At 41.0% G+C, this 21,170-nt stretch overlaps 1 protein-coding gene across 1 annotated transcript; it reads left to right on the forward strand.

The window, feature by feature from the left end:
• The first annotated feature begins 49 nt into the window (after positions 1-49).
• Positions 50-20,939, forward strand: rps6kc1 (ribosomal protein S6 kinase polypeptide 1). The gene is made up of 16 exons (XM_044048956.1): positions 50-237; positions 1,241-1,276; positions 2,027-2,147; positions 2,439-2,554; positions 2,645-2,738; positions 2,844-2,897; positions 3,032-3,454; positions 3,680-3,804; positions 3,922-4,020; positions 5,801-5,848; positions 6,369-6,501; positions 7,506-9,125; positions 9,873-9,962; positions 16,198-16,280; positions 18,727-18,822; positions 19,478-20,939. Exons 1-16 carry the CDS (start codon positions 136-138, stop codon positions 19,577-19,579), a joined length of 3,342 nt encoding a protein of 1,113 aa, XP_043904891.1. The 5' UTR covers positions 50-135; the 3' UTR covers positions 19,580-20,939.
• The last annotated feature ends 231 nt before the right edge of the window (positions 20,940-21,170 follow it).

Below are 21,170 nucleotides of genomic sequence, written 5' to 3' on the forward strand. Positions count from 1 at the left end.
ACATTGAAGCAGGTAGTTTCACATGCTCACCACAGGGGGAGCCCGAGCCTTTATGTGTGCCTGTCACTTAGCTGTCATAGAATGAATGTATACGGCTAGCCGGCTAGTAGCTTTGGCAATGTTGTCGCTCTCAGAATGATATCGCAGCGGGACACAGGCGAACTTGCTCGGTTTTATACTGTCACGGAGCCTAAAAAGCACAAGAGAGGTTATACTGTGTACAAAGTCACCGCAAGGGTAAGTACAAAGAGTATGTTTACTCCGGCGGCTAGGCTAATGCTATGGGTTGTTAGCTTGCTCTGTAGCTAGCAATGGATATTATGATGCGAAAACAATTGTATTAGCTGACTGTACCCAGCCTGTGTGGGTGGGGGGCGTGGACACAACAGTCACATATATTTAGACTTAATTTCGTAGGTATTTTTATATGTTTTACTGGTTATCTTGTTACTAACGTACAGTAGCAACATCAACAATACTGACTGACTGAGACCCAAACAACCCTGTGTTAAGCAGTGTCGTTTGCTGGACAGATTATCAACATGTAGTTAATCGGTAATGAATTGTTATTATGGACGCCAGGCTGGTTCGTATTATTATGACATTTTGAGGCAAGTATTCCAATAAAAACCCAGTAACTAGCATTTTTATTTGTGTCATTAAGATTGAGAAAGGCCCAAGCCTGGTTAGTTGTAGTACAGTGCACCTATACCATGATACTATTCCACATTTGTAAAATAAATAAATAAATGAATAAAAAGACAATAAAGCATTGTAAGCATGGCCACATGTTACCCATTGATTAATGCAATAACTCACAGATCAGGTGCAGACATAGGAAAGAATGGCCTCTGATGATGAAATAAAGAGAAGTCTCCCGTTTTTTGTCCACTCTTCTGCCTGACCTTAAGTCGCCCATTTATTTTATTGCAATAAAGGCACATTTCTAGTTCAATTACAAACGAGAAGGACAGGCTGACTTGTGTCTTCCTACCCAAGACCCTGTCTGCTATGAATGTTGGTGATATCTCGCTCTAACTCCCAAGACTTCTGTCACATGCTCCATAAAGCACTCATTGTCACAGTCAGAGCTGAATCCTGGCTCATACTTGATACATCCCTTCACTTTGTCATGGGGCTTGCAGCAAAACCAGCTCTGGCATTTTATTTATTTTGCATATGAACCACATACAGAGAGGATCTAAAGTATCAGCTCTTCTCTTCCTCCACTCTCACACAGATAATCTCCAGGAAGAACCCAGAGGATGTTCAAGAGGTAAGATTATGAAGCTGACTACTCAAAAGAGTTAAAAAAATATTTTTTTCTTTGCTTTAGTTGTATGAAAGATTTCAAGACCTATATAACAAAAACATTTAATGTAATTTATTTAGCTCTGCATCCTTTTTTTCCTTCTTTACTTTTAATATAATCATGATTTTAACATGATCGTTTAAATTGTTAATTAAGAAAATGACTCAGATTACCCTCATCACCATTACCTTTTAAATAAATTAACTCATGATGTCTACATTTCTCCCAATGCAACATCGACATGCAGTAAAAAAAGAAACTATGACTTCTGAAACATTCATAAGAATGCAGACTGTCCTGGAGCCAGCACTAATGCACCCAACATGATATCAATTACTGCATGTGTGTCTAAGAGGCCTGAAAATACACTTACCGCTGTTATTTGGTGCTGCTGAAGTTTGGGAGTGTTGCTTCGGTCAGTTTATCTCACACTAGCCATCCAGCCTTTACCAAACTGGACCTTTATCTCAGCTTAAGGCCGATGTGCTTTGTTATCCTACAGAGTAAGAAATTACTTTACTTAAGTTTTTGTCTGAATGTAGTAATTTGTGTTTACATTTTTATTAAGGTTATGTTAAGATTAATCATTTATCTTGAGTGACAAGTTCGCAGGATATTGTTAACTGCTGCTAAATCCACTTAAGTCTGATTCATTAACTCCTCTTCTAAGTCAATGTCTCCTCTATCTTTATCCATCTCCCCTTTTTTTTGTAGATAACAGTGTGGAAGAGATATAGTGATTTCCGGAAACTTCATCAGAATCTCTGGCAGCTGCACAAGGATGAATGTAGCCAGTCAGAGCTGTTTCCTCCTTTTGCCAAGGCTAAAGTATTTGGTAAGAAATTAGCCCCTTTTGAAATCTTTATGCCACACATAATGTCATGATATTTTGCACTTGAGCCAGACATGCAGAGCCATCATATCCTGTTTGACCACTAAGCAGAAGTACTGAGGAAGAAATGTCATTTTAAGTGGAAGAATCTTGACGGGGATGGTTTGGATAAAAAAAAGGGGGCTGTTGGATTAAAAATAGCAGTGATGACTCTGCCCTCTTGAGCCAACTTGTGTCAGCAAGGACCTCTCCCTCCAGATATGATCACACATGTCTTTGTCTATGTATTTGCAGGTCGTTTTGATGACTCAGTGATTGAAGAAAGAAGACAGTGCTCTGAGGATCTGCTACAATTTTCTGCTAACATACCGGCACTCTACGGTAGTCAGCACATCCAAGATTTCTTTAAGGTACAGGTGCATGCACGCCCACACACACACACATATACAGCATTTATAGAGAGAGAGTGTGTGGAATGCAATGATTTACTGTTTTTCCAGGGAGGTGAAGTCCATGACGGCTCAGATCTTATTGGACCAGCTGAGCCCTTTTCAGATTTCCTGACAGATAGTTTATCAGACTGCAGCTCTGATGGTATGGTAATGGATACTAACTCTTACTTTAGAATCAATTTTTCTCATGCTTAATTGTTGGTGGAAATTCAAACTTGTTGAGAAACATGTGGACATGTTTCTACAGTTCAAAGAGACATCAGTGGGGCAGATGATTTGACTATCACTTCTGAGTATGGAGGTAAAGTTTGCTTATAAAATTGGAGCCACATTTGATTTCTTAAAATTTTGCTGTAGTGTGTATGTACTGTACTTATTTTGTAGGATGTATAAGTGCATCTGACAATACTGACTCAAGCATTATTTCCTCCTCAGGCCCGTCCAGTGACAGTGACCTGACCTCTCTAGCTGTGGATGCAGACTCCTTGGCTGAGCTGGATGATGGCATGGCCTCAGGTCGCACCTCCCCAAACCAGCCACAGGGGGGAGCTTCCAACATTAACTGCAGCTGTAGCCCTCACTTGCCATCCCTGCATGAACGCCGCACTCCATCTCCTGCCCCAATTACTGCTTTCTCTGCCCCTACCCCACAGGTCAGCCGGACAGGCCGAACACCTCTCTTTTCTGGCACTTTGAAGAAAACCAGTAGTGGAAAATCAAAGGAAACAAAGTCCGACTATTTAGAAAAAGCCAGCAGTCTCATTGGTGTGGCTGTACAGAAGGAAAAAGAGCAGGACTACCAGGCAGCTTTTTCTTGCTATCGTAGTGGCGTGGACCTGCTGCTGCAAGGAGTGCAAGGTCAGTTTGGTCAAGCTCTAGATACCATTTCTATTTGCTCAGTGGAGTCTTTGAGATTTTTGGAGAACCAAAAAGTACTTTTAGTTGCATTTTAAATCCTCCAGAGCCCACATCAAAGCCTTTGAGCATCATGTTATTATTACTATTCACCCTAAATAAAATACTACTACAACACTATCCCAGCCCTTTAAAAACTGCTTTGTAAATAAAAATGATTTCTTTCAGGCGAGCCCAGTCCCACACGGCGAGAGGCAGTGAAGAAGAAGACTGCAGAGTATTTATTGCGTGCAGAACAGCTATCCAGTCAACACCTAAAAAGCAACATGGGTCAAGGCTCAACACAGACTGTAGTGAGTGGGATTAAGTCACTATTATTATTCTTTATAACCAATAACAACAATATTTTACAGGTGTTTCATTTCACATTTCATACCCTTTAACTAATAAATGTTTCTCTTTTTTCCAAGGCTTTCGGTGCACAGTGCTGCCCTTCCACCAGCAGAATAGACGAGCAGAATCTATCTGAGGAGCTAAGAGTTTACAGAGTGTTGGGGGTCATAGATAAGGTTAGTTCATTATACACAGGTCTGGAACATGCCACCTAATGTTTTGATTCTATTTTGATTTTTTTGTACAATTGTACAAGTACAATTTTGAAAAAATACTAACAAAATATTAACACATACTGTATATCTGACAGACATTCCTTTATTTAAATAATTTGCACCAGCCCAAATAATGTGGATGTATCCATCTCCATATTTCTCCTCCATGTCCTTTCATTCTTCGATCATCTCTTTTATCTGAAGCTATTAAACCTAATAGATTTACTGGATGGTATAGTAAAGGCTGAGTGTGTGTATGTTTAGCGTCAGTTATGACTACCACAAGGTCAGTTTGGGTTGCTGGTCCTCTCAACCAGCTGCCGGGGATGCAACTTCACCACTCAGCCATGAAATGACTTGGCAAGCAGCTCAGAGAGTAGCACACAACATTGAATCAATGATGCTCATCTTACATGCACACACACACCACAAACCCCACAAACCCCAAGGAAAATGTTGACATAACACCAACATGTGTTTCTGTACAGACATGCACTCAAAATCCATAATGTTTCTGAAACAAATTAGATGGTGCAAAAAGTGAAAACTTAGCTGTCTAGTAATGGCCTTTCTCCTCCCCCTCCTTCTTCCTCCTTTCACTTTTAATGGGGACAGTGGGGACAGATGGAGAGAGCTCCTCATCCCAGTGCCCCCTCCCCTCCACCTCCCCCTTCCCTGATGTTTGTGTCTTAATTATATTAGTGCCCTGGCTAGCAGTGCCACTCTGTTTACTCACAGCTCCATTCATATCCATTTAGCCTGCACCTGTTTGGTCCCAGCCAGGGTCACATGGAGAGAACGCACCCACAACACTACACACGCCCTGCGCTACACTACGTACACACACAGCAGGTCACACACACACATATGCTCAAGCTTTCCCCTGAGACAGTGAGTGAGCAGAAGAGCAATGAAGATGTCAGGGCAAAAAAAGGAGGGCCTGATGAAATGAAGACATCAGGAAGAAAAGAGGAGATGGAGAAAAGTGAAAGGGAAGTTACATGAGCGATAAGAGGAGCTTATTTATTGGTGGATGTAGGGATTTAGAAGTGACTGCTACCAATTACAGTGTCTGCTATGATGTAGTGCACATCCCTAGGATGAAATATGAGCTGTAGAATTAAGAAATGGAATGAAAAACATGTATATCCCAAATATAAAGGAACATAAATAGTAATGACCAGCAGTTTGGCTTGTAGATTGCTTATATATGTTTGTTTTCTACCTTTTGAAACTTACTATTTAACATTAACATGGTCCTAGTAGTTCAAACCAAAAAGTCCAAAAATACACAATAAATTAAATACAGTGGGGAAAGAAATTAAAATATTTTTGAGAAAATAAAATGTATAAAAGCATGGCATATCTTTTTTAAATTAAGCAATCACTTATTATTACTCAGAAAGGTCGTCAGAAATGAATACCTTTTAATTTTCTCTCAAGTAAGTAAATACCAACTGATTTAGGTGTAGTCTGTATTTCAAATATGTGTCAAATAAATGCCCTTTCTTCCTATTTTTGTTCTTACACTGATGGCTTGGTGAAAATAGTAGGATCTGACATGTTAATATCAGTTTTCTGATAATCTAGCTACCTACTTTTATCTTTGAGTGACCCTTAAGTTTGCCCTGAGCCAGTCACTGAAACACTCTGCTAGGGGCTCGAGGACATAATTACTACACAATCTTAAACTGTGTATGTCTGTTCGTGCATTGCAATTAATATCCCTCTTCCATCACAGGTTCTTTTGGTCATGGACAAGCGAACAGAAGAGACTGTCATCCTGAAAGTAAGTGTAGTGTGTGTGTGTGTGTGTGTGTGTGCGCGCGCGTGTGTGCATATGTGTCTCTCTGTGTGTGTGATCCTGGTCTTTTAGACTGTAAGTGTAACTGTGAAGTGTGCCAGAAGCCCCTGTGTGTGTGACCACTGTAATTGATTCTAATGGGCCTGTCTCTGTCAGCTCCTCTGCTCTCAGGTGTGAGACGTGTGCCAGATGCCAACGCACATTGCAAGCACAGATGACTACACACACGTGCACACACACACATACTTACACACTTGTAGATTTGTGTGGCTCTTTTAAAGTCACGCGCTGTATGTGGCTTGATGAATCCAGTGACTTTGGGTTGCTATGGGGCATGGCTGGCACTTTGTTAATGGGAGCTTTCTCCTTTGCCATACTCTCTATCTAAAAGTAACTCTCTTATCATGCACCCCCCTCTCCTCCTGCATTTTCTCTCCTCTTTTTGGCACCCAGTATGATTTTAATAACTCTCATCCTTCCTTCTTCTCCTCCTTTCTTTTTCTAGGGTCTGAGGAAGAGTAGTGACTGTGGGCGTGCTAAAAAGACCATCATACCTCACTCTGTGCCTCACATGGTACAGCTGAGGAAGTTCATTGTCACTGAAGACGCAGTTTTCCTTCTGCTGCAGTATGCTGAAGGTAAGATGCACACACCACCTCACCACTACTCATCCATCTCATCGTCCCTCTTCTTTCGTTTATATTTCTAACCGTTTTCCCCCCTTCACCTAATCTCTCTTTTCTCATCTCCCACCCCTCTTCCTGCCCTTGTTCCAGACAGATGTTTGATAGAGATGGGTGTGTGTCACAGGTCATTATGCTGAATACCAGGTGGCACCATGCTTCATTAGCTATGCCAACACCTGGGCCTCCTTACATCCCACTCACTCTGTGATGTGTGTAGATTGTATGCATGTGGGTGAGAGCATACAGTGAAATGTAGCCATATTTCTTAATGCCCTGTAACCTTTTCAATCTGGTGTATTCCATAACCACCCTGCTCTAATATTATGGACTGTATTGGATATAATATGCCGCTGTTAAACATAATATAATAATGCTAATCAAATGTCACAAAAGGTGTAGTTTCACCACTCTTACATCTCAGTTGTGTTATTAATAAATTCATAGGGCTGCTTCTTCTGCTTCCATAGTAAGGTGTTAGCAGCTGACGGGTTGAATGAGGATGGACAGGCAGACAAAATCAAGGCAGTGACCTGAGTGACATTGGACAAAACAACATATGGATGGTTTTACTTTCTAAGCCATCGTGTTGGCCTGCTATCATTATCATCACTGCGAACTCCCTATCCATTCTCATCACACACAACAGATGCTGGCTTCCAATTGCTCACACTACAGCTGTGTGTATCTCTATGTTTGCATGTGGGTGTGTAAGTCGGGCCCAAGTCATAACACGTACATTACATTGGGAACTTAAAACACACACCTATCCATTTAGCCAAAGAGGTTTCAACTGTAACAGTTCTTATAATTACCTTTGTTTACTTACTTTTTTTTCTATCTTTGATTCCTCATTCCTCCTCATAACTCCTTAAGTACATTTGCTTGCCTGTATATCTGCAGAGAGGCACACACATTTCATTTGTTTTAAATACTCTACTCGTTTCTTTGACTTTCAGGTGGAAAACTGTGGTCTCACATTGGAAAGTACCTACGTGATTCAAGCCCAGAGGGAAGCTTTGACATTCCTTTCATCCAGAAGAGCCACACCGTAGCTGTGCACTCTCCACACCATGCTGTACCACAGCTGGATGTAGACTCGGCCAGTTCTGGTTCAGGACCTCTTGCTGGTTCTGATTCTGTCTCAGAGCTGCAAAAAGAGGGACACAACCTCATCACATCTCTTCTTAAAAGTGCTCTTCCTGCCCGGCTTAATGAACAAATTGGGGCCCTGTCAGACTCTGGAGCCACCTCTGAGGAGGAGTGCACCAACAGTTACTTGACTCTTTGCAATGAGTATGAGCAAGAGAAAGTTGAACCAGATGTTTTAGAGGAGGCTGAAGGGAAGATTGGTCAGGAAGTATTGTCGGTGGAATTGCCTATTGCAAGGACCACCACTTCCTCGCGCAGTCGCTCACTGGTGAGCAACGACAGCCTCTCTTCACCTCTCAGCTCTCAGGAACTTGGCTTCTTTACTGAGTCATCTGACAAAAGCGGTCACACTCATGACAATGAGCAAGATCATGGTGAAGGACTGGACCACAGTGAAGTTTTTAGTCCTTTACCGTCTCCTGCTGTGCCTCTGTCTCTTGATCAGTCCAAGCACACGCCAATGGAGTTCTTCCGCATTGACAGCAAAGACAGTGCAAGCGAGGTGACCTGCCTCGACTTTGGAGAGCAGCACCTCCCTAATAAGCCGGTCCCAGTTTTTTCTACATCTGATTTGGGCTCGGACATCACCGAGGATCTTCCAGAGCTGGCTCAGGAGGTCAAGGGCCACAGCTCAGAGCTCTGGTGTTTAGATTACACAGATAAAGGCGCCAATGAGTCAGTGCCAGTCATCTCATTTAAAGATGCAGTAGTGGAGGATGAGGGTCACCCACCTGATCTTTTGGTCAACCTTCCTGTAATGAGTGGGGCAGTAGACTCATTACAGGAGGCACTGGAGACATCAGGAGTGTGTCTGGGCCTCGAGGTCACAGCCTCTCCTCAAAAGTTAATCCAGCCTGATGTCTTACAGCTTCACAGCCAATCTGAGGACAGGGAGGAGCAGGAGCTTTCATTTTTGCATACAGCTTCTGTACAATGTGACACCAGTGTTGCATCCTCCTCTCCCCTCAAGTCAATCTGGGATGACTCTGGTCTGTCATTTGGAGAAGAAGCTATTGACAAAAACACTGTTGAAGGAAAATGCCAAAATAAAGACCTTGCCCTTGATGCACAAATTCTAGATACGGACTCCTATTGTGAGAAACTTGAGGCTGATACTAAAGTAAACACAGACTCCATCCCAGCCACGGATGGGACTGAGGCCTGTGCTGTGGTTGAGAGTGTATTAGACCTTGATGGTGAATTATCAGCAGTTGTTAGTAATAAGAATGTCACAGACTTTGATAAAGAAGTATCACGGCTCTTCGCAGAGCTGGAGGAACAGTCGTTGGCTGCTTCCCAAGCTCGTATCCCGGAGGAGTTTGTTCGATGCTGGGCTGTAGAAATGGTGACAGCTCTGGATTGTCTGCACCAAGAAGGTATCATCTGTCGAGACCTAAATCCCAACAACATCCTACTTGACAACCAAGGTGAGATGTGTACATTATTTGTATTTGTTCTATATAATTATGAACAGAGGTAAAACCTTAAAGCCTATTAGTTTCCATTTTAACGATTTTTATCATGCACTCATCTTTCTCTTACAAGTATCAAATTAAATCCCTGTTAGATTATGTGGACGGCTGATTTTTTTGGGGGGTAGTGTCTCAAGAAATGGTTGTGACTGAGGGACTGTCTCTGTCAGTCAAACATGATCTATTTACCCAACGCTCTTGCTGAAGGGAAAGTGTTGTTTTACCAGGAGGTCACAGATTCCCCCTCAACTTCTTTTGTCGTCCGACAATCATCTTTCTCCACCTCGTTATCAACAAGCGTCTAATTAGCTGAGTGGCTGTTTTCGTCTCCCTGGTGGTAATTATTGTTCTAAAGGGCCCATCAACGGCATAGTGTGGTGCATCAGTCTGGCTAGCCCAGGCTAATGGCCACGGCTACCTAATGACACCATTAGTTCTAATGATAGCGTTAACGGGTAGCAGCTAAACAGGAGTAATCGCCATGGCTGTGTGCTTGAAAAGCTCATAGAGATTTAGAGAGGCAGAAAGGAAAGGAGGAAGGAAACCTCTAAAGGTGAATAAACAGTTGTTGTTTTTTTAAAAAAAGTATAGTAGTCACAATGTGACTTGACCGTGTGAGGTTGACAAGAAGCTGAGCATTTGATAAATGTTTCATTGCTCGACTCTGATTTGAACATGGTCTATCTTTTTCTTCCTGTTCAGGTCACGTTCAGATTACCTACTTTTGTAGCTGGAGTGACATTGAGGAGTCCTGTGACAAAGAAGCCATTGCGAATATGTACTGTGCACCAGGTAAGATACACGGTCACATTATAATATATAACATTTCTTGATTTCCTCTTTCTATATTTCTATATATTCTATATTTGTTTTTGTAGAGCTTCATTTTGTGTTTCCTGGAGTTTTCTTGGTGTGGGTTAATTCTATGCAGGCATGCAGGGCCATAAGTAGGCCACGTTCCCATGGTCACAAAACCCTCATTCATAGCCAGCCATGAATATACTATCCAAGTGTACACAGACTACTCAAAGTGGAGGAAGGAAAGAAAGAAATGAATTCTGCGATTTACGGTTAGATTTAAGAAATCTATACACAAAGATGCTCTTACATTGTGCTCTGTTGTTTTGTGTTGTCAAAGGCACAATATAGATTCACAAGGTAAATGAATGCTAACATTGCTTAATACAAGAGACAATAGAACAAGTTGGATTATATTTTCTTTTACTCTGGCAGTCACAGTGACAGAAGTTTGGATTGCGTTGTAGTACTGCCATTGTCCTGTAGAGTGTGCTGTTGTGCAACAGTGAGCCAGTTGCGAATTAACCCCAAGTGTTGTCCCCAGCAAGCCTGAGGCAGCCCTGGCATGCTGTTTAAAAGCTGCTTAAAACAAACTGCTGCTCGACTACAGCACCATGTCCCTACTTAGCACTTCTGTGTGTGACGGGTGTCTCTGTGTATTTGTTTGTGTTCCATGCACATGCACTTGACATCTATGGGTGGATAACTTTCCAATATGCTGCTGCTTTAAGCATATGGCTTCACACTTGGGCTGTTGGATAGATAATAAGCAGTGTGTTTAATTACATCTTTCTTAAATATGCAGGATGAGTAACTGTTTGCTGAAAAACACTGGATGCACTCAGAGGTGTGCACAATGACCCTCACACTCATTCACTCTCCCACGCATTTATATTAAGCTATTCATCCTCTCTTTCAAGCCAGGAAGGTCACTTCAGATTTAAATCCTCCTTCTGTCTAGAAAGTACAGTATGGGACTGTTCTAATAAATCTGAAAGCAACAAATGCTTTATTTAATATTTAAAGTGTGCATTTTTTTTTTTATTCCTTTAGCAATAGCCTGTTTAAAAGCCTACTAATGGAAATACAAGCAGGACGAGGCAAAAGTTCCAATGGTCAGCTGTAGATGACCTAAACACACAGGAGTAAAGCGCAGCACAAGGATCTGCACTGTATGAATAATATAGTTTCCACATTTAGTGTGAAAAATATAGTTTGTTTCTTAAGTAACTGTTTTTAATTGATGTATTTGTGGTCACTGTAAACAGTGAAATGTAAGGGGTTTGTACATTTGGCCACTAACCTCAAAATTGCCATGCCATAATAAATAAAACTGTTGCAGTGTTAAAATTACACAAACATACAAATGCATTTTACTTTTTTACTACACTACTAAGTGTGTTCAGTTAATCATGATATCCTATTTAGATTAGAGTTGGAGGATATGGGGTTGTCACAGAAAATTGTTTTCAAACCAGTTGATACCAGTAATTATTGTGAAAAATGTCCGATATTGATTAAGATTCATTTTTGCTCCTGAAGAAATGTGTTAATTGGTCAAGGACACATATTTCACAAATCTGAGGTCAAAAATTAAAATTAACTTATAACACCTCCAGGCACAATTCATAAATATTATTTTGATATAAATGTATTTGAACTTTTGCTATATTACTAGTGAATATATATTGTCATAATTATTCTGACAGTTTTTTTGGCCAGTAAATTATTATAAATTATTCTTAAGAAAAACTTCTCTCTCTTTCCTTTAGATGTAGAATATGAACCAAAGAAAACCAAATCAGCCAAATCCAAACCAGTTGTTTTCACTCTATAACAAACTTTACCATGAAAGTCATTCATACTTCAAATAATCGTCTATGTATATATGTGTGTGTATATATATGTGTGTGTATATATATATATATATATATATATATAATTATTATATATTATAATTACTAATCAATTATAATTAAAGCTGGCTTCTTAAATGTGAATATTTTTTGGTTTGTGGACAAAAGGATTTGAAAAGAACAATCAAAATTTGTCAACTCTCTCTTTTGATCCATGTGGGGGACCAAACATCTTATTGATTAATTGAGAAACAAATCGACAGATTAATCGATTATGAAAATAATAGTTTTTGTAAAAATGATGATCTTTAGTTCCTACAGTATGAAGAGTGACAGGAGAAACTTCAGTGTAGTGATGCAGTACAAATCAAAGTGTCTGAGTTTTGGTGATGCTTGCCTTCAGCTCCCACAAATCATAATACAAATAGATTCATAGGTAAGGTAGATTTGGAATTGAAGAGTTCCAGAGATAAATAAAGTTATCTGGAATGGAGCTGTCTGCTCTTTGTGAATCCATATTGTAATGCGACAGTTAATCTCATGTGGTTCTAAGGATGTAATGTATCATAGCGGCCAACAGGGGGTGTTTTATACTGTTGTTGAATGAAAAGACCTCTGAAAGATCTCTGATCCTACTACGCAAACACAGGCAAGTTTGTCTCTTATTTTCCTCCCTCATTATGAGAAATTGTTTCATGTTATTGCTGCTGCCACACAAGTTACATAGTAATGACTGCCTTTTATTTTACTGACGTATACTTGTCCCATCCTTACAAACTCTACATCAGATACATTCACCAGTGGACGTATAGGATGTGCTTGTGAACACACACGCACACTAATGCAGAGGTTAGTGTGTGTGTGTGCCTCTCTGCTGCCCTTGTTATGTATTGTCTGTTTATCCAGACGGGGTCAGCTCTAGCGATGGCTTCATTCCTGATGACAGATTTATGACTGTTTGCCAGAAAGCTAGCAGGGGGCCTGCTGTGACCGTATGTGTGTGTGTGTTTGTGTGGATCAGTGTGGGTGAATATAAGGAGGAGGGAAACATGTTTTAAACACACACATTCACACCCAAAAAAACACAGGAGTGGACTCGGAAAACGCAGCAGCAGGGTGTTAATCTGCACTTCTGCTTATTTACTTTGTCGCCATTTCGTCATGACTGATCAACATCAGATGGCTACTTTTTTGTTCACCAGTGAGGAGGGGGAAAAAAAAGCTGTTGAGTGAAAGTGTGACGCAACCTGAGTTGAGCAGAAATCGGAATTGTTAATTGTTCTGTGAAGAGGGAAGCGACAAAGCCAAACCAATTGTCTTCAGTGTTTAAGAAAAGGGAAATTCAATACTCTTCCCCTCTGAGGTAAAACGTCTGTTACTCGTGAGAAATATACCATAATTGGTTGTTTATCTGTAATCTTTTTCCTCTTACCTGCTCCACGACAACATGATCTAATGAAAGATAACGTTCAGTTCCCCTTTTGACACCGAGTTGTCATCTCATTGCTTTGCAAATTATACCTTGAAAGTACTTCTGCTTTTTTCCTTGAAATATTTGAATCTTTCTTTGCAGTAAAGATGAGATATATTCACCTTTTGAATTGTTTTGGTTTTATCAACATTTGGCATGGTTTCAACAAAGTCTCTTCAGCTCATAAGACACACACTGGGTCTTGGAACATCACACAATGATCCCACCGTACTTCCTACCTGTATATGCTGTACTTCCTCTTTCAACAGTGACTGTCAGTTAAGCTTTTAGGGAAGTCGGTTTATGAGGAGAAGAGTGAAAGTTCCTTATGTAAGTGAAGAAAAGGAGGAGACATGGTAGTGTGATTAAGATACAAAGCAGGAGAAAGAGGCTGCGATGTGAACACATGGTGTTGCTGTCCTCATTATCCTTTTGGGTTTTTTGGTCATGATTTAATCAACAGTGCAGTGAGTAAAATTTCAAGTTTCTGGAGGTAAAGTAGCATTTAAAAAAGCAACATATACAGTGCATTGTAACAGTGGGCTTTAAATGACCCATGGCCTGTGGATGCAGTTAATTCTCCTTTCCCATCCTCTTTCTCTCTGTCTCCCTTTCTCCCTGCCTCGCTCTGACAGAGCGGTAAGTGTAGCCAGCTCCACTGTACTCTCCCTACAGCTCCTTAGACATTAATCCATTGTGATGACATCGACCTTGCTCTGAGACGTGTGTTTGTGTATGTGTGTGTGTGTGTGTCCAGTATCTCCCCTCCAGCTCATAACTACGCAGGTATCACTAGTCCATTCAATGACGATCTTCTCTCCTTGGCTGTCAAAACAGTAGTCCTGGGGAGCCCTGAAGACTGGTTGCTCAGTTAGCTGTGTTTAAGCGTGTGTTTGTGTGTCTACAAAATGGGCAAGTCGTATTATAACCCTTACTAACCTTGGCTGCAAGAGAGCCATGCAGGCCTCTGGAGTTTCCCAGGAGCCTCCAGGAGATAAGGGTCTTTCTTTCATGCTGCCCCCGCTGAGGAGCCTGGTCTCTGGGCACACATGGTCATGACCCTGGTTTCTGGCCCTCTGGGTAAACAGGCACCCTCCCTCTGGAGAGAGCAGAGAAAAGGGAAACTGAGTGGCACAGGAGGCCATCTGGGGCCCATTGGAGCGCTCTTTCTCACACACACACACACAGATGCACATATTATAAATATAAACAAATGTCTGTTACATTCAAACCATTGTCCATTGGGTTCATACAAGACTGATTAAGTCTATCAGCTCCTCACAATTCTCTCTGTTTTGCAGTATAGCAGTGTTTAGATCTCGTGTCACCCAGTGACATTCCCACGTTGCACGCAGGAAGTGGTTTGTTTTATGCCAAGCCAGACGGAGGCAACAGTAGCATTTAGAGAGTACAGCAAGACGGCTACAAACCCACAAAAATATCTGCTCCCTGAGCTGCTGCTGTATACACAAATGCTCCCTCAGCCAGTCAGGTCTGATAGTATCACTTGACAGAGCCCGCTTTCAGATGAAGGATTAGCATACAGTTTATGTTATAATGTTTCTGTTCATTAAGACCAAACAGAAGTCAACCATCACCAAACGTTACGCACCGCAGCTTTAACCAGACAGGTGTCACCCGTAGGTTTTTGGTGTCGCCTTTCCTTAAATTACACATATGGCTCATTTAAATAAGTAATTTCAAAGTTGAAAAATACAATTTTCATGTTTAATCCTGTGTCGCTGTGTTAATCTATAATTTATCAATGTCAAAAAACCCAATGTCAGTATGTTTCAGTGAATCTATGTCTTTTTTTCCCGTACAACTATTTAATTAGCTTGACGACTCATCATCCAGTCGGGGGGGCCTTTGCTAGTTTAGCAACGTTACTGCGTTTTCAAATGTTTAACGCTCTCCTTGACTTCTGCCAGTTATTGACGACTGTATAGGGACGTATTCTGTCTGCATGTGCATGTGAATGTTGAGAGAAGTCCTTTACAGCTGGGAGCCAACTGTTGTCATGACTTTCCACGTTGAGCTGTTCGTTTACCGTCAGCTCCCAAAAATAAAGAGGTTTTTGGGAATGTGTGAATATGTAGAATCACATAGTAATTTGCTGTCACTTTCACGCGGTCTTAAATGATAACTGCTTTTTAAATGGGACAATTTGCTGCCTCACTTTTGTTATCATCAACTGAATCTGGGGTTTGCACTCTACAAAGGGCAAAACAAAAGAGTCCATGTAATGACAAGGCTTCAGTAAATTGTGATATCCTGACAATTTACAGACCAAACTCAAATTGTTTAATTAAGAATATGATAAGCAGATGGTTCAATAAAGGAAATAAGTGATAGCCGATGGATAGTTGCAGCCACAGCCTGGTACAGATTATTTTCAGGAAATGACAATAAAAAAATAAATACAATTAGGGAAAAAAGCGGGGGTAAAGAAACTGTAAAGAAATATTCTAGTATTTGTTTTTGGATTCCTGCTTTCATTTGTGCGCGTGTATATCTGTGTGTGTGTGTGTGTGTGTGTGTGTGTGAGGTCAGGTCATGCAGATGGTGTGAAGTTGCAGCACAGACGGTTTCCTCAATTTAACTGCTTTTTTATTATGCAAATAACCCTTTTATGAGACACACACTAGTGTGTGAGTGTGCGAGAGAGAGAGTGTCCATGTCTTTGTGCTCATTTTGAATCGATTCAACGCGTTCAATGAAGTAATCCAAGATGTCATTCTGAAATGGTGTTTAATGTTGAAGGTTCCTGAAACAGCTTGTAAGGTCATTTTGGTCATCTATCCCCACTTCTTCCCCCTAACTCATGAGGATTTTTTTTTTTTGCTCGTTAATGTATTGATCACTTCTGTCTTCTCTATTTTTTTTTCTGCTCTCGATTCAGAGGTGGGAGGCATTGGTGAGGAAACCGCAGCGTGTGATTGGTGGAGTTTGGGCGCCATCCTGTTTGAGCTCCTGACAGGCATGGTGAGTCAAAAAAGTATTCAAAAAAAAAAAATCTTTGTTACTAAGGTGCTGTGGGATGTCTGTAGGTGTCTTGGCTTTCAACTCTCTCACACTCTTTATGGTCGTGCCAAGTTGTGTGTGATTGTGTGCGCGTGTCTATATGTGTTTGAGTCGGTGGTGTTTGTTGTTTTGGTGTGTTTGTTATTATGTGTGCGAGGTGCGCCTTGGCTGCCGTCTCCTATTCTGGTTCTCGGGGAGTGCCAGCGGTGTCGGTGTGACTTTCTCCCCCAGCCTGAGCTCCATCTGCTGGGCCAGGGGGTCAGCTCTCCCCGGGCCTCTTTGCTGGCTCCTGGAGCAGCATTGGGCTTGGAGTTTGATGACCTCGCATTGGAGTGAATGGCGAAGACTGGGGCAGCTCTCAAAGGAGTGCACTCTGCAAGTCCAGGAGCAGAACTGACTGAGGCACCTTCTTCCAAGACCAGTTTGGGAGGGGGGGAATGAAGAGATGCGTACTTGGCTGTTAAACATGTACATGAATGCTAATTAAAAGTTGCTGTTCCCAGGAAGGACACTGACATACACACAGACACCCAGTGCAGGTGCAGAGCATTCCCTCCCAATTTTTCATTAAACTGAAAATTAAATTTGGATAATTGTAACTGATTGCCAGTGGGCATATTTTCATATCAACCATCAGTGTTTCCTTGAATGATCCAAACATGAGTTGGGGTGTTAGGTTAGTGTTATTATGTTTAACAATACACACCCACTCTTACCTGGGAGAAAAAAAAAGCACTCAGTCACACAGATGTCTCTTTTGATGATTATGTCTGGGTACAGTCCTGGCAAGGATACACACACACACACATGCAGGCACACACTGTGCCTCTTGATCCTTGCAGGATAAGATCTTGCCTCGGGCAGTCTTGACTGCAGCTCGGAACCCAGCCAGAACTCCTGCAGCACTCATCAGGAGAGACAGAGACACAGAGAGAGAGAGAGAGAGAGAGAGAGAGAGAGAGGAGAGGGAGGTAGAGTGAAAGGAAAACGGCCTGACTGATGGAGGAAAACACATCGAGTCCAACAACACAAACCCACTGTTTGCTGTTTTCTTCCACCACACACGTTTGGCTCTAGGATATTAGATTCAAAGGTGTAGATGCACTCGGAGATATACTGTTGTAGTGGTTATCAGCGTCAATCATGTTAACAAGAGATATAAAATGATATTCTGTGGTTGGTCGATAGTTTTTAGGTCCAAATTTTCAAGAACAGTTTGAAATCCTATGATTAAACCACAGTAGCTGTAGCTGTAGGATAAACCCCAGGGTCTGATTAACTCTGGCTGAGCCTGCCTTTCCCATGTGAGGGCATATAGTGATATGAAACATGTGTTTACGGCTCAAGATGTGTCCTAAAATTGAAGTAATTAATAACTCTTGAATTACTACTACTAATAATAATGAAGTGCGCAAAGAAACAAGTCAATTGATAAATAATATTGCAGTTGACTAATTTGCTAATAATTACAAAATGAGTAAAGGAATAATCTATAAAATCGACTGGCTATTCACCTTAATCAAAATCTGGATTATTGTCTTAATCAAACCTAAAGTAACAGGAGATATATGACAATCATTTTTCCTTAGAAAAGAAACAAAGACCTTTGAATCCCCCATTCCGGTTAACGCCCAAACATAAGGGGGCCAAGAACTGGGGCTGTACGATCAGTTAATTTATTAGTCAGTTTGGCAATGGCAACTGCAAATAACTGTGTGATAAACTGTATTGTACTGTTTGCTGAAAACAGGGCTTTACTGTCTTGTCCTATACATATATATACTGCACACAATTGGCTTCAGGCCATTCAATTTGAATGTGGAGATACATGTGCTGTTGCAGTGTACAACTGATGACTGTTGTTATTGTCAATTATGTTAACAATCAGTTTATATTCCGTGTTTAGAAAAGTACTTGCAGGTCCAGTGTTCTCTCTTCGTCACATCTGGAGTAGTGTTTTCTTATTACTGAACTTATACTGAACAGATAGTTTGATCTGGTCTGGCTTTCCTGTGAAAAACAAATCAATTAGTTTAACATTTACTGCTCATTTACCGTAAGCCCTTCCAGTAAGCTTCCTGTGTACTAACGCAGAAACAGTCTAACAGAAAAACAATATGTTTTTCCATGGCCTTCCTCCTGTAACTGTCTCTCTCTGATGCACGCAGCAGTTCCAGTAGTGAAATCATGCCCTTGTTGTAGTTCTGTGCCATCAGTGTTGTTTCAGGTGCACAGGCTCTTTGGTCTCCTCCTATTTGTCCAGTCTCAGTGTTCTCACATTGACCTAGGCTCTGCGGGTGCCATTATATATTTGTCCCCTCAGCTCCCACTGTGTCAGGTTTTCTTTGTTTTAAATTGATGGTTATCTGCCTTCTCTTCTGCCCTAACCCACCCCTCGCCCACACAGAGTCTGCTCCAGTGCCATCCAGCAGGAATCAGTCGCCACACGGCTCTCAACGTCCCTGAGTCTGTTTCAGAGGAGGCTAGATCTCTGCTCGAGCAGGTGAGAGACAAGTGCACTGTTCTTCCAGTTTGCATAAAAATGTTTTTTCAAAGAAAAGAAATAGTGACAAAAGCATAGTGAGTAACTAATCTGCTCTCAAAGTATTGTATTTTTTTTATAAATGAATATTCTTTGTCATTTGCTGCCAGTATATAACCTGGATATATCAATAGACTAGCTGTCAATCACACTGGTGTCCACTCATATATGCTGTGCTTTATCCATCTATTGTCCTTTAAATGATCACATTATGTTTTAGGAGAACTGAAACTAGCAATTGAGACCATGAACTCCTCAGGGAAATGTTTACTCATGTGATAAATCAGGTGAAAAGTAGGCTAATTTTCTTATAAACTTCCATTAAGTTCTTTTTGCAACCTGTCCAGTCACCCCCTGGTGGCTAACTGCTGCTTCCATCCTACTTCCTGAGCTTCACTTTTTAATCCAAAAGGCTTCGTTCAACGAAAGAGAACTTCATCAGCAGATAGTCCAAGTATTTATGCTGTTGAGGACTGGACATATAGACACTACAGCGTCTCTTGTTATGCCCAGTATCTAAAGAATAGCTTTTAGCTGTTTTTGATATTACAAAGTGTCACAAGTTGAGATAAGTTTAATTAATGTTGTGTCTCTGTCTGTTCTGGTCTCTGTGCAGCTGCTGCAGTTCAACCCAATGGAGAGACTCGGGGCAGGAGCTGGGGGTGTGGATGATATTAAATCCCACCCTTTCTTTGCCAAGGTTAAATGGCCCAAGTAGACGCTGTGTATTGTTGGAATGCAGAACGAAGAAGAAATGCATTCTGGGAAACTGGAGGTTTCCAATTGAACTCCTTTTGGAGTGGACACACTAGATATTCACTCAATCCAGATTAAGCATCTCTGTACATGTCATATTTTGTTGCACTTGTGAGATTTATTTTTCTTTACTTTATTTTAGAGCAGCAGCAGTAGCAGCCGCAGCATTACCTGTCTAGTGAGTGTCACTTTGTTTTTTTTTGATCCACTACAGCACTGTTGCCATTGGAGATAACAACCAAGAATGAGAGGTGACATTTTGTCCTCGTGCTTTCACTGCTTTCATGTAGTACTGTACGTTAGTCATTCAGAAGTGACGCAGACTTAAGTCATCTTTCCTAAACACCCATGTGCAATAACCTCCATTTATTGCCTCCAATAACACTCAAGCCATTCCTCATGAAGCCCTCTGAGATTAAAGTGGGACGGGTTCGGCTTTTCCTTTTGATGCTGGGGTTGTCTTGTTGCTCTGAGATATATATATAAAAAAAAAAGTAAAGTGAGATATATCTAATTTTTTTACTGCTTTTTTTAAACTAACCCTTTTCACTGACAACCAACCCATGTACAGTGACAAACAGACACTATGCAAGATGAACAAAATCGTCTGAGAGTGGAGATGATTCTGACTGTCTTAATTATTTATAATATGTTTGACTTATTTAAAAAGATCAGAGTACGGAAATGGGCCAGTTGAACAAAGTCAGCGTATCCCTGTGTGGTCAGTGTGGAGCTTTTCATTCAGAAAATCAAGGATGAATCTTTTTACAGATTACTTTATCATGAATATCGAAGAGGAAGAGCTCCACCGCATCACAAGTGGGAACATGATTGATGTAATATATTTAATTCTTTAAAACCTTTCGAACAAAAACAATTGCTGGTTTTGTAAATATACCTTTTTAAAGGATGTGCTGACTTGATGCCACACACCGGTGTCAATCACATACTGCCTCATCAATCAAATCCTTTTTTTTTTTTGTTTGATTAGTGTTTTGTGTTTGAGAAACACCGCCAGTCACTCGCCACATACAGTAGATGATCCTGATTTTTTAAAATCAATAATTATTGATATGGTAAACACTTTCATGGTAACATCGTCTCTTGTAATCACTTGTAGAAGCTCTACTGTTTGCGCCGCAGTGTCATAATAATAATAATAATACATGTTACTGTTACACATTACCGGAAATGAACCTTTTCTGTCAGACGTAAACTTCACCGTAAATTCTGATCTTTTTCTATTGAATGCTCACTCTTGTGTGTGTCTGTACTGGTCTGTGAGTGCATTCTGGTAAACAATAAACACACCTGTACTTGGAGGACGTGTATGAATGATGCTTTTCCTCGTAGTTTGCTCTGAGGCTACAGCTCCACTGTTATCAGCTGGACGGATGATACTCCTAGAAAGCTGCTGTCACTCCCGCTGAGTGTCACAGTGACTGGAATAAGAACGAGGGCACACACACACACACACACACACACACACAGGCACATATATAGCATGGTAAATAGTAAATAAACTAAGCTCTCATTGATACACGTTGGCCCTA

Source organism: Solea senegalensis, linkage group LG17 (genome assembly GCF_019176455.1).
Source record: "Solea senegalensis isolate Sse05_10M linkage group LG17, IFAPA_SoseM_1, whole genome shotgun sequence".
In the NCBI taxonomy this organism is placed as follows: domain Eukaryota; kingdom Metazoa; phylum Chordata; class Actinopteri; order Pleuronectiformes; family Soleidae; genus Solea; species Solea senegalensis.